General features: G+C 38.7%; 2 protein-coding genes across 3 annotated transcripts; both read right to left on the bottom strand.

The window, feature by feature from the left end:
- Positions 1–572: 572 nt before the first annotated feature.
- On the bottom strand, positions 573–6,448 carry LOC137612438 (sodium- and chloride-dependent GABA transporter 3-like). 2 transcript variants are annotated; one of them, XM_068340969.1, is made up of 14 exons: positions 6,191–6,448; positions 5,906–6,040; positions 5,600–5,737; positions 4,882–4,969; positions 4,586–4,718; positions 4,363–4,497; positions 3,944–4,047; positions 3,469–3,593; positions 2,379–2,491; positions 2,150–2,287; positions 1,948–2,050; positions 1,456–1,556; positions 942–1,109; positions 573–799 (listed from the first exon to the last, which is right to left on the bottom strand). In XM_068340969.1, exons 1-14 carry the CDS (start codon positions 6,336–6,338, stop codon positions 701–703), a joined length of 1,728 nt encoding a protein of 575 aa, XP_068197070.1. In that variant the 5' UTR covers positions 6,339–6,448; the 3' UTR covers positions 573–700. The 2 variants fall into 2 exon arrangements, with proteins under 2 accessions (XP_068197070.1, XP_068197071.1); XM_068340970.1 differs by having other exon boundaries at positions 5,600–5,677.
- A 1,194-nt stretch (positions 6,449–7,642) lies between these two features.
- LOC137611794 (sodium- and chloride-dependent GABA transporter 3-like) lies at positions 7,643–14,013 on the bottom strand. Its single transcript, XM_068339889.1, has 14 exons — positions 13,857–14,013; positions 13,636–13,770; positions 13,379–13,516; positions 12,629–12,716; positions 12,124–12,256; positions 11,768–11,902; positions 11,570–11,673; positions 11,335–11,459; positions 11,117–11,229; positions 10,897–11,034; positions 10,697–10,799; positions 9,685–9,785; positions 8,327–8,494; positions 7,643–7,750 (listed from the first exon to the last, which is right to left on the bottom strand). Exons 1-14 carry the CDS (start codon positions 14,011–14,013, stop codon positions 7,643–7,645), a joined length of 1,746 nt encoding a protein of 581 aa, XP_068195990.1.
- Between the last annotated feature and the right edge of the window lie 457 nt (positions 14,014–14,470).

Below are 14,470 nucleotides of genomic sequence, written 5' to 3'. Positions count from 1 at the left end.
TTTTGTGTTAGTTAAACATTTAACACTTTGTTAACGTCCTTCACAAAAAAAAAAAAAAATTACAACAGGGAGTCAACGTTGCAAACATGGAGTTTGTTTTTTGGGTAATGTGTCACTCAGCACCATGTCTAAACTGGTTAGACAGTCGGAGTCACCTTCTCCAGCCATACAAGCCTTTGGTTTCAATGGTTGGGATTTGATTGGAAAATCCAGATCATAAAGTTCCATTTTTCCCCCTCATCATTATGGTTCTTAAAATGCAGCAAAGTCATTGTTACAATACATTTGAATATTGCTTACTCTACGTGTAACTTCCTTTTTCTTTACTGCATTTTTAAAAATTTGATAGATATGTCCACAATTTAACAGATAAGGATAAATTTAAATTGCAGAAAAAAGAAAAGAGTGTTAAATAATATTAGTGCCATAGTCTAAGTGGTCTAATCCAAGAACTGTCATAGACATGCAATCTACTCTAGTTGTTCTGCGGGTGGATCTCGAATATGAAGGTGAACTAGTGAATTAGCAAAACTTTAAGACCCAGGCTTGACTATACATTTTTTAAAGCTTTTATTAACAATCACATGTTCAACTTCCATTTTAGTGACATTAAGTAATGTATCTAATGTATCTAAATTCAAATTACATCAATATAGTACGTCCTGTTCAATCAAACAAAGTACATTAAGTCATTGGGACATTAGGTCAGATGATTTGTAAGTTGGTCAATATCTTCCTCTCCTGCTTTTCTCCTCTTGCAGATTGGACGTTCAACAGGACGACAAAGGACACACAACCGCTGGAACCAACAAGATGAGTACATTTACATACTTCAAGTCATTTCTACCACCAAGTTTTAGACTCTTGAGACCTTTTGGTTTTTCAATACCAGTGCATGGATTCATAGAACGAAACCCTCAGAAGTGAGAATCGTCTTTTACCTGTTTGAAGGTTCCTGTTGTGAAACACATCAGTCCAGCTGCCCACAGGGGCACCATGACGACGGAGGACAGGGTCATGGTCCATCCGACTGCATAAGCCCAGTCGGGGTAAACATAGTCACTAATCCTGAGATGCTTGTAGTCAGCCAAGTAGAGGACCAAAGAAATCTGAGAAAATAAGTTTGCAATATGCGAAAACACAAAATTATATTAATCCACTCCATTACCTACAGATTCTTGTAACTGATAGATTGAGGAAAGACAGTTTTGGCAAAACAAAAGTTGTGCAGAAAGGTTGCTACAATTTACAAATTAAAATAGAAAATATTTATTAAGACATATTGACACTTTGCTGCTTTGTTGCTTCTTATTAACAGAGAAAAACAGTTATTTGTATTAGAATGTACTGTAAAGGAGCCATTTTAGTGAACATCTGACATCCACATTACAGTGGCTTTGCTGGTGGAACTTAGTGAAAGAACAGTTGAATGATTAGCGGTCACAAATAGACTACCAGTGCCAGCAGAGGAATGGTGAATTTCCAGCAAATCTTGAAGAAGACACAAGGTCTGTGTTGCGTCATGTCCTCAATGACGCTACAAAAACGGTCCGCACCTGTTGAAAATCCAGAATATTGGATTAAAAATTAAATCTGGTGATGCTTTAACATGTTTGGATGCCTTGGAGCCATCTGGCAGCCAAGGGTGATGATGAACGAATCCCAATTTCTGGCATAACTAACCCGTGTGATTTGCCTGGTCATCTCAGGTAATGAAGGAACTGGTTTGGGAGGACCAGTGTTAATAAGGTACACTCTTGTTTGACTCTGATTGTGGAATCAAAGTCCTGCAGTGTCTGGTATAATTTTTACAGTTTTCGTAGAGGATAAAAAAAACATTGACCGCAGGACAGTTCCAGTTTTCTGCTTTGCCCTCACTTCATCTCAAATCATTTTTGGCAGCAAAATGTCGAGATCTTTTTAGACACGGGTTGTATTTTTACTCACCGAATATCCATCCCACAGCCACACACTGACAGATAGCCATGAAGTTCTGACAGACTCTGGTAGAACCGTAGAAGTCAAGAAGTTGGAACACGTAAATTCCTCCCTTTAGCAGAATGATGTCAGATTTTAAAACCAAAAATTAGGATGTATTTATCAATCAGCTTGTGCTAAATAAACTTAAAAAAACTGGTTTTCTATTCACCTCAGTAACCAAAGTAAGATGCATGAGGAAACTGGATACACAGACGATGAGGACAAAGATCTCATGATTAACTGGTGCACGAAACAGCTTTGGAAACAAGTCACTCACTGTGGTGACAAAACTCTCCACAATCACAAACTAAAGGAAAAGAAATAGAATGAGGATTGGCTTGGTGGTGTCTCAACCTCATGCATTATCTTTCTGTAGGAAATGCACCAAATGGTATTACATGGGTATCGATAGTCAGTAGAATCAGCATCAGGAAGAAGCAGACGGTCCAGAACTGTGGTAAAGGCATCAGAGCCGTCGCTTGAGGGTAAGCAATGAAGGCCAGACCTGGACCTGTGGAGGGAACAAGAAGATACTGGATTAATGTTCATCTGTAAGACTGGTAGCTGTTTAGGGAATCCTCAGCTAACAAAAGAGACTGAGTTTTGTTTTTTTTCAGTGCAGTGATGTGGCCATGGTGTGTAATCCTCATGGTTGAAGCTCATATCTGAAACAGTATGTAATCCGTGTAATGTGATTGGTCTTTGCTCCCGAGGTGTTATGGAGACCAGACCAGCATTGAAAAGGAGCATAATGTAAATTACTAGGAAAATAGAAGTTGATAACAATAATAGAGTTCTAAATTATAACATTGGCATGTTATAAGCAGCACAGATGCAACCATTATTAATAATATTGATTGTATTACATTTACAGCTCTGTCTCCTGTCTTTTCTGTACTGACGCTGTTTTTTGGTCTACAGACAGTGTCACTGAGGAAAGAGCTGGAGGTAGCAGAGATGAAGATGCTGAGGTTCTCTCTGGGAGTGACCAGGAAGGATAGGATCAGGAATGAGTACATCAGAGGGACAGCACATGTTAGAGGTTTTGGAGATAAAGTCAGAGAGGCCAGACTGAGATGGTTTGGACATGTCCAGAGGAGAGATAATGAATATATTGGTAGAAGGATGCTGAGTTTTGAACTGCCAGGCAGGAGGCCTAGAGGAAGACCAAAGAGGAGGTTTATGGATGTAGTGAAAGAGGACATGAAGGTAGTTGGTGTGAGAGAAGAGGATGCAGAAGACATGGTTAGATGGAGGACACTGATTGGCTGTGGTGACCCCTGAAGAGAAAAGATGAGAGGAGATTACATTTACAGAGTACATTGTCAACCACAGACACTAATCAGTAGTATCACTTGTTAGAGAGGAGATCTAATGTGGGTGGCTGTGTAAACCCAAGGCTGGCTTTGTCAAAACGACATGATTCAGGGATAATTTTCTGTAAGATGTTGAAAATCACATTTTATGTAGTCTTTGAATATACTGTACCTGACTCGGTGACAGTGTCAACAGTAACACCCTGTTCCTGAGCCATGAATCCAAGAACAGAGAAGACGACAAATCCAGCTACAAAACTGGTTCCACTGTTCAGCAAACACAGAAAGAAGCAGTCCCTGGAGGTCAGACAGGGACAACGTTAAGGACAACTCAAAATATTTGTGTAGTTAAGAGTAGGAAGCTTGATTGTCACATGCAATGACACATAGTATAATGATATCCCATTGTTTACATTGTGATGTCATGAAATTTGTTCTCTGCATCCGTGAGAAGCACGGATTGGTCAAATTCCCCAAGGGGGAAATTGCTTATTGAGGTGAAGCATCCCACTCAAAAACATATCGGAAAGTAGAGTAGGGAGACTGGGGTTCAATCCATGGTCCTTTCGATGAGTGGATAATGTTCTTACCACCTAAGCCAAAAAAACAGACTATTCTAATGGTTGTCACGTCTGTGATGTGCTTACTTGTAACAGTTGTTGTTGTAGTCATTATAGCTGCCCAAGACATTTAGAGTCCCTGCAGTTAGACTGTAGGAGAAATATATTTGAGATCCAGCTTCAATCCAGACCTGAAGTGTAAGAATATTAGTCAGTCAATGTCACTCAAGAGACCCATTGGTGTACCATGAGAAATACAAATGAAATTTTTCAATCATATTCTCCTTTGGCTGATTTAAAATTAAATTTCAGATCAACTAACCATGTCTGAAACCCTGATATTGAAGTTAGAGAAATATCCAAAAGTGTTCATAACTTTCTTCAACAAAGAAAATCGAAAGAAATACACGCTTCAGGCTGTAGCTGGCAGCGTTGGAGCCAGATGAAAGAAAACATCTGAACTGTTCTCTCAACCACATTGTTAACGTTGCAAGCAAACAATTCACCTCAAGGTTCGCCAGGCGGTTTATGTCTGGATACAGGTAGTAGTAGATCCCTTCAGAAGCTCCAGGTAGAGTCAAGCCTCTAATGAGTAGAACCAGGAGCATCACATAGGGGAATGTGGCTGTGAAATATGCTACCTTCATTGAAAAGGAAATTGTTAAAGACAAATCAGTCATTATTATGATTATTATTAATAATAAGCACCATTATCTAAAGATTCAGGACCTTTCCAGAAGATCTGACACCTTTCCAGATACTGAAGTAGCAGAACGCCCAGCAGGCCAGAAGACACAAGGCCAGCTCCCATCTGACACTGCCCAGCTCCTCAATACCTCCAGACATACCCAGCATCCTCCGTCTGAGAAAAGAGAGGTTTAACAGGTAGGACTAGGAGAGTCATTGAAGGGCAAAGTAATACGAAAGAAGATTAGATTAGATTAAACTTCATTGTCATTAAGATGTTGGCAGTTGTGAAATATGACAGACATTTCAAGATCAGAATAAGTAAATGTCAGACTCACTCCCAAAATTCGGCCGCTGCTGACATGCCTTTGGTGTGATTTGTGGTTACATTAGATGCATTTAAATTCTGAAGTCCAAAGCAGTCGGCTGGTAGAAGGAACAGAAAGGAACATGACTTATTGTGTTGTAGGGGTCATGTCATTACCGAAAAATGTCTAATATTTTATTGCATTTTGTGTAGTCTTCTCAGACAGAAGAACTTTGACTGTTTCAGCCAAGTAGCCAATTTTCAGCAAATAAAAAGCTATAAGCAAAGTCTATTGAAAACATCAAATGGCCTCTGGATATTTGGATAATGCTGTTGCTATGTTGCTCTATGGGTTTGTTAAAACAAAAAAAAAATTTTTTCTTCAAGCATTAATATGAATGAGTCACACATACATTTATTCATTGTGTTTGTCTAGAACCAACAATCAACATCTCAACATGTGTAGAACAACATTAAAAACAGTGAATACAGCAATCACGATACAACATACTTTAGATGGTAGTAAAGACAGTTGTAATGCTGTTAGGAATGCGCATATGCAATATTTATATTTATAGCTGTTTAGAGTGGCATAAAGTGTCTGTAATTTACTGAAAGGACTGTACTGTAGTAGATGTTCAAGTCAAAGTTGAGTAGAGCGAAACACGAACATCATCACGTTACCATGGAGTTAAAGATATTGGTTTTTGTCCAAGATCAAATTAAAGTAATCTGTTAAGATTACTTACCTGTGTTCCAGGGGTTCTCACAGGTGGCCCAGGGGAGCTGGGGACTGAATGAGAACACCAGGTAGAAGAGAGCCCATGCTTCAATCAGGATGTAGATGAAAAAGCAAAGGGAAATGATGAGTTGTCCAATCCCAATGCCTTTAATTACAATGCAAACAGAATGTTAGAAACGGGGTCTCCCAAAGTCCAGGACACTGATTTTTTTTGAGAAATTATCCATTTTTTATTTCAAGTAAAACAAAATGTTTGGGTTTTTCTTCCTCCTTCCATATAGTGTATGTTTTACTTCAGCTTAGATCAACTCACCTTGTGCTAGAGGACACAGATTCCACCAGGAGGTGATGAATCCTTCCTGGGTGTACTGACCAATTGAAGTCTCCAATAAAAACAGAGGTATCCCACACACTACAGCTAACAGACCATATGGCAACAGAAAGGCACCTATGGGTGAAAGAAATAATAAATTCCCTTGGCAAGAAAAGAGCAATGTCTATTTAGTCATAATTAGTAATAATTATGACTAATAATTAGTAAACATAATTTCATTGCGCTACTCCAAAAACAATGCATCTATGCTAAAAATAGTTTCACCTCCACCATTCTTGTAACAGAGGTAAGGAAATCTCCACACATTGCCCAGTCCAACCACACTTCCTGCAACAACCAGTACATATTCCCTTTTACTGGCCCACTGTCCTCTGTCACTTGAATCTTCCATTTTTCTTCTTTGTCTGCTCATCTTAACTAGCGGATGTTAGTTATCCTTTTGAGTATCTGGATTACACCAACAGTTCTTCTGTCTGATCTTTGCTGGTTTGACTGCCTGTTTGTCTTGTCTGACTATGACATGCCCTCCAATGAAGATTCATATGTAAATATGTAACCGGTTAAGTTGGAGTAGTGGTTTCCGCCTCACATTTTGAGTGAATGGCTGGAGGCCTTTCTCAGAGATGTAGCAATCTATGACGCATTTTTTAAGAAACTAAGGACTTTGGACCAGACAGACACCAAACGGGTAAAGTAATTAACAATCACTTCAAGTGCTGTCAAACAGCAACTCAAGGAAAATGATCACAGGTTCAAACCCAAAAGGGTCAGGAAAATTAAGCAAAACTGTCCAAGATCACTCAATAGAAGAAAAATGACCATGTTGGACAGATGGTCTTCTTACAGATGGTCTTAGAACTTGTGGTAAAAAGACCTGATAGTTATAGTACTTAATATATATTTTTAATTTACAGTAATCCCTCGCATATTCACATGTCAAGATGCCTGGCTTCACGACATTGCGGATTTTTAGTAGGTAGTCACATGATAACTTACGCGCATGCTATTGGCTGACAGCATCCGGAAGTGCGCTGTGTTCCGGGACTCTTGGAACGCAGCGCACTTCCGTATACTACATAAACACTTTTCTTTGATACAAATGTGTTTTAAACAGTGTATACGAGTATGGGAAAAGGTAAGAGTAATAAGGTTGTTTAATATCAGTATGGGGAGGGTTCATAAACGTTTAAATTACAACCCTAATACAAATACAAAAACAAATGAACAATTGAGAATTGTATTTAATTTTATTTGACCTTTAAAGTTATCCCAATGAGACCCTGACATTGGGGCAACAATCTTCGTGTTGGGAACGCTTGTCTCGTAATCGGTAATGATGAAAATTTGATGTTGAAACATGGTTGATTTACAAGTGATCAGTGGTCTTCCTTTCTACCGTGTTTGTGATAGATGATTTTTCCTGCTTTCCTGCTTCATTCGTCTTTCAGCAATGAAATCTTCATTTACATCTCACCCAGAGTCCTTTGTGTATTCAATATTGTTTGATGAATTATCAATGAGAGGTGATGACAGATAAGTAGAAACGGCAATACTTATTAAAATTGACATTTTTACTTACAGCTTAAAATGTAAGACACAATCTAAACATGAAAATGTAGATTCAGTGATGAAACATGAAAAGCCTCTGCTAAAAATCTCTAAACTGAAGTCTTTTAGGTGTGCATTGGAGTAGGATCTTTGCTTTTGCAGTTCACATTAAGTTGTCACTGCAGATGTCATCAATTCAACGGTTGTCTCCTCCACTCCCATTTGTCTCTTCTGCCAGGCTGGATCTTCATCAGGATGGCAAAGAACAGACAAACGCTGGAACAAACAAGAGAAGTTGAATTTTCTATTTTCACAGCACAGTCAACTTTCCCTAGTTTGCCCTTCTCCTGTGGTCTCTTCTGCCTCCTAGCGTTTTCTCTCCCCCTACTTCTTTGAGGTTTGACATAGAGGCTTTTGATCTTTTCGCCTTATCCTCTGCACCTCATCAATTCCTTGCCAGATCATTATTCAAACAAGCAGTTGTTATATGATCGCAACATGGCAGCAACAACACCAACCTTAACCATTCAGGAGTGTGCGAACTGTTTTAGTTGAGGAATTCACAGATTACTCTTAGACCCTCAACTTTTTGCCCTTCTGTTTGGGAGTCTCAATGAATTAATTCTTCAATTCCTGCCCAGCATTCCAATTTGCATTTTGGGTCCTTGGTATGCACCAAGTCAAAACACACACCACAGTACAGACATTTGACAGTATTTAATCTGTTTGGGGCAGTTGATGTACTAATACCAGAAAACTAAAGTATTCGATGTATCGATTGATTTCAAGGAAACCTTCAGTAGCTTGGAACTGATAGTCTCCTGTAGACAAATGTTTAGCCTCAATGCTGACCTGCTTGATGTGTCCTGGTGTCAGACACATCTGTCCAGCTGCCCACAGTGGTATCATTAGAACAGAGGAGAAGGTCATGGTCCATCCTACTGCATACGCCCACTTCGGGTATACATAGTCATCGATCATGAGGTTCTGGTGATCGACCAGGTACAGGATGAAGGAAATCTGGGAAGAAAAAATATTCCAGAATGACCTGAATGCAGTGTGTGCTAATTGTAGATGATCTGAAAGTGAGTTTTGGCCATACAGTATGTAGTAATACTGATAATAACAATAATGCTACACCAGGAAGAATGTAGCTTTGGATTTAGATTAGTTCAAAGTGGCAGCTTGTTGTGACAGTAAATGTTCTTGTGTTACCGCTAACATTTGACATTTGTTCTTTCATTCATATTTAATCGGCATGTTTACTTTTGACAGTTTGATCTGAGCTCTTGGTGGAGTTGTTGGTATTAAGATTAAGAGTGAATGCTCCTTATCTGGAGTACGTAATGTGTGGAAGTGAAATAATGCATGTGTAGGTCACATTTCCAATCAGAGGAAACACATTTTCAAGTTTGGCAGCAAATAACCAGATTGTCCGAAAAACAGGAAGACAGGAAGCGGGTCAACCTGACATGGGGTGGTTACCTAGGTTTGGACAGTTGCCGGGAACAATTGGTTTCCTGTTTTCTCATGAATAGGACACGTACTAAGCTCACACACACACACAAATGGAGGACTGTGACTATAAAAGTGTCAGGAGACATGCATCCAGTGGCTGTTCTCGATTGATCTGTACTGATGATCTGCGTATCAATAAAAGAATTCCTGTTTTGGCTGTAACATCATCCTCATTGTACTTTGGTTTTTATTTTGGTATTTTGCTGGACAAAACACTCTCACCACAAATGGTGGATCGATGGGTTACAAAAAGGACAGAAACGCTTGTACTCTAATGGACTTTTGTATTAATTGTATATGTACATTAAAATGCTCTATTATATTTAAACTAATAGACTTAAAAAAGTTTCATCAATACAAGTTTATTTTCACAACATGAAAGGATTGTTAGAAATAATTTCAGATAGATTTCTGGAACACCTTGAAACTTTTAAATAATCCAACCTCGAGAAAGCATACATTAATATATATCATTAGGAGTTTTTTTGTTTGCCCTCTAATTTGATCTTTGATTGCGTGTCATAGTGTTTGACATGTGTGTTAAATTTTTGACAAACATATGTGTCATTATCTACAGTATATCTGAATTTGGAGCTTGGATCTCCTTGAATCACAATAATTCAATGTATGGACATTTAATCTGTCTTTTTGAAAGGGCTGGCTTTTAACGACAAATAATGTTTGTGACTCACCAGTGACAGCAGAGGAATGATATATTTCCAGCAAAGTTTGAAGAAAACAGAGGGTCTATGACTGGTCATTTCTTCAATGATGGTTGAAAAGTGGTCAGCACCTAATGAAAGTCCAAATTAACAAAATCTCAAACCACGAAAGAAATTTCATGGTGATAATTAACATTTCTATTATTGGCCTTGACCAAAAATTAAAAAGAATATTTGAACTCAAATCATTTTTCATGCAAACAAACTCCTGGAGAGGGTTTGACTTAGTAGAGGTAAACCCTAACCCGAACCCTAAACATGAAACTAAACCTAACATTAAGCCCCAACCCTAAACCCCAACCCTAACTCCGTAACCCTAACACCTATCCCTACCCTAACCCTTAACAACTAACCTTAACCCGAACGCGTAACCCTAACCAAACCCCTAACCCTTACCCCTAACCCTATCCTCTTACCCTAATTGTAACCCCTAACCCCTATCCTGGCCCTAAAACTGACACTATCTCTAACCACTAACACCTAACCTTATCCTAACCCTACCTGTAACCTAACCTTAATGTTAACTTAACCCTGATGCTAAACCCAACCCTATCCCTAACCTAACCCTAATGCTAAGCCTAACCGTAACTCTAACGCTAAGCCAAACCTTGATGCTAAACCTAACTCTACTCTAACCTAACCCTTATGCTAAGTCTAACTGTAACCCTGATGCTAAACCAACCCCTGATGCTAAACCTAACCCTACCCCTAACCTAACCCTAATGCTAAACCTAACCGTAACCCTAACGTTAAGCCTAACCCTAATGCTAAACCTAACCGTAACCCTAACGCTAAACCTAACTCTGATGCTAAACCTAACCTTAACAGAAATAATTGTCATGGGATAATGAATAGGAACACTATATTAAATACAACAGGTACATAAATAAGACAGAATGTCTGTACAGTTACAGTGTAGTCGTTCACTAATACCTGTTTGCTAATCCAGGGCATCAGTCAAACTGTAACTAATCCCACTCACCAAAAATCCAGCCAACAGCCAGACATTCACTGATAGCCATGCAGTTCACAGAGATTCTGGTGGAACCATAGAAGTCAATGAGTTGGAAAATGTATATCCCTCCCTATAGATGTGAATTTAAAAAAAGTGATTCAATAATGATGAAATGAAATATAATGTGTGTTTCACTCAGTCGGTTTTTACTGAAAAACTTATTTTACCTCAGTAACCAGAGCAAGTTCTACGAGGAAGCTGGACAAACAGAAAATGAGAACGAAGATCTCGTGCTTCACTGGTCCACGAAAGAATTTTGGAAACAAGTCACTCACTGACGTGAAAATGCTCTCCACTGTTACAAACTGGGAAGAAAATTAAATTTAAAAAAAAGTTTTTGTGTTTTTAAATCTATTATTTAGAAGTAAATGTGTTAGAAGTTTTTACATGTGTGTCAACAGTCAGTAGAATCAACATCAGGAAGAAGCAGATGGTCCAGAACTGTGGTAAAGGCATCAGAGCCGTTGCCTGAGGGTAAGCGATGAAGGCCAGACCTGGACCTGTGGAGGGAATGAAGAGAGGGCTGGTACTGTTATACTGTGTTAATCTTTATGCTGAAGTGTTATACAAATAAGATGTTTCACATTTCATTTGATGAAATCTACCTGACTCAGTTACAGTCTCTACACTAACACCCTGTTGGTGAGCCATGAACCCAAGAACAGAGAAGACGACAAATCCAGCAACAAAACTGGTTCCACTGTTCAGCAGACAGATCCAGAAACAGTCCCTGAAAATCATGCAATCCACAACATTGTTAGGTCTTCTGGCCCACTAAATTCCTTGAGAATTTCATCAAGTAAAAAAGTGTACAAATCCTAATATATTTTTTTTATTAACTTGTAACAGTTGTTGTTGTATTCGTTGTAGCTGCCCAGGACATGCAGTAGACCTTCACTGACACTGTAGGAGAAAAAGATTTGGGATCCCGCCTCAATCCAGACCTGCAGTGTATGAAAAGTATCATTAATTCTGAAAAGCCTCATGAAAAATGTGATTATTGAGAATACAAAGAGACCAATAAAATACTAAATCTACCTGAAAGTCAGCCAGGCGGTTTATGTCTGGGTACAGGTAGTAGTAGATCCCTTCAGAAGCTCCAGGTAGAGTCAAGCCTCTAACGAGTAGAATCAGGAGCATCAGGTAGGGGAACGTGGCTGTGAAATACGCAGCCTTAATCAAAGAGTAAATGAAACAATTTTTTAATCAACTTTTCAAATTATATTTGTATAAATTATGTTTTTCTCATGAAATTTCATGTAACTGTGGTGTTAGAAGAAACAAAATCCTGGTCTTTGCTTATAATTTGTTGATGGGCTTTCAGAAAATGAGCTTGAAAATATATTTTTAATGCATTTGTTACAATAGAATGACACAAAGATTTTCTACAGGACCTTTCCAGAAGATCTGACTCCTTTCCAGATGCTGAAGTAGCAGAACACCCAGCAGACCAGAAGACACAAGGCCAGCTCCCATCGGACACTGCCCAGCTCCTCAATGCCTCCAGACATGCCCAGCATCCTCCGTCTGAGGAGATGGAGAGATTTAACCGAATGACAGGTGACATCAAAGGTATTTAGAAACACTTTGAACAGCAATGGATTGGTAATTTTGTATAAATCAAAGACAAATCCAACATTTGAGGTCATCTAAAAACAAACCAAATTGAAAACATTAAGTCTTTGACAGATTATTGTAGATAATCTTCTAGTTTAATTCAACAAAAGTGTTTGACCTTTTTGCAATCTGCAGAGATTTCTCTCAGTATGGCAGATCAACTATAGAAAGTTTCAACCCACTAAGAACCAGAATAAGTTAAATGCAGAAATGTCTCCTGAAGTAACATGAAAATATTTAGTTTAATTATGGTTGATGAGAATAAACAGAAGTTAGACTCACTCCCAGAACTCTACCGCTGCAGAAGTCCCTTTGGTCTGATTTGCAGCCACATGAGATGAATTAAACGTCTGAAGATCCAGACAGTCAGCTGGTTTGAGGAACAGATTTCAGTGAGGATTAGTACCTTGTAGCCTGATGAGCAGGTTTTTGAGATTATCTGGTGACCTTATGGCTAAATATCACTTATGACTGCATTGTGGTTACCTCAACACGGTTATAGACCTTTGAGATTTTTAATCAGCAGAACTGAACTGCAGTTAAGTACAGAAATAAAGAACAAAGTAATGAATTAGAAACTGGTTTTATTTAGCTGTTCAGGCAAAACTACAGAATCCCGAACATGTAAAACAATCATTATAATTATTTATTACAATGTACTGGCAGTTAGCATGATGGCAACACAGACTTTTTTCCCCACAGAACAAACTGTTTTGATTAAATATTCAGGTAAACATAAAAAAAAGAATAAAGACTGATTCCAAAGAAACGTGGTTTGGAAACGTGGCGTATTGACACAGCTGTTGCTGTTCTGTGCTAAACTAGACATCAGCGCAGGAAAAAGGAATGTAAAGCCTAAAATACTTCTCAGGAGAATAATCATTGAGGCGTTGGTGGTCCCATGTGACTAAAATAGCAGCCATCCATTTTTCAGTTAGCTAATTGATTCAGGTGTATTTGTATAGTTTATACTGTTTACTAAATGAAAGAAAGAACATAATTTTTACTTTTTTTCAAAGGTTTACCTGTTACCTGTATTCCAGGTGTTGTTGCAGGTGGCCCAGGGTAGCTGGGACCTGAATGAGAACACCAGGTAGAAGAGAGCCCAGGCTTCAATTAGGATGTAGGCATTGCTACAGAATGAAATGATCAGTTGACCAATTCCAATCCCTTACGTGGAAATAATGACCACAGTTAGTGGATCAGTAGTTTTAAGGCATTTTGTGTTGTGTGACATACAAGCATTACACTTCTGCTGCGGTTCACATGTTTTATTTAATTCTACTCACCCTTTGCCAGTGGACACAACTTGGTCCAGCAGGTGATGAATCCTTCCTGGGTGTACTGACCAATGGAGATCTCCAGTAGAAACAATGGTATCCCAGTAAATACAGCTAACAGACCATATGGCACCAGAAAGGCACCTATAAGTAAATAAAAGCTATGTCTGTAATGGAAATAATGATAGCACCATATTTAACAAAGATATTAAAACATAACTAATATTCACCTCCACCGTTCTTGTAGCAGAGGTAAGGAAATCTCCACACGTTGCCCAGACCTACAACATTTCCTGCAACTACCAGTATATATTCTCTTTTACTGGCCCACTGTCCTCTGTCTTCATTACTCCTCTTTTTCTCTACTTTCCGTGTTTGTCTGTTCATCTCAGCTTTACAATTTTCCTCAAAGTTTTACAGATTTGAGTCCTCAGACTTTAGTTTATCCTTGTGTGACAAGCGTCTTCCTTCAATCCACTTTAATTATCAAAGCAGGTTTGTGTCAGTATGTCCGTGGGCAAAGGTTTTTAAAGGTTATGCCATTCCCCTGCAAGCCTGAAGCATGTATTTAAATACCGTAAATTCCAGCATACAAGACAATACTTTTTTCACACACTTTGAACCCACTGGTTTCAATGCAGCCAATCAATATATTTTTACGGGTTAAATCTTCCAGGGTGCGTTCTAGCAGGAAGTGCATGAGTGATACAGACAAGTTTTGAACAGACATTTCGCACATCATGCACACCCCTAATGACAGAAGTCACACAAAGAAAGCCGTATGATGCGCCTTTTATGATAAATACCATCTTTCTGTGGAAATATCTTGTTATAACAAGACACC

Source organism: Antennarius striatus, chromosome 18 (genome assembly GCF_040054535.1).
Source record: "Antennarius striatus isolate MH-2024 chromosome 18, ASM4005453v1, whole genome shotgun sequence".
In the NCBI taxonomy this organism is placed as follows: domain Eukaryota; kingdom Metazoa; phylum Chordata; class Actinopteri; order Lophiiformes; family Antennariidae; genus Antennarius; species Antennarius striatus.
Note: the sequence above shows the minus strand (reverse complement) of the source record. Positions and strands in the feature narration are given on the sequence as shown.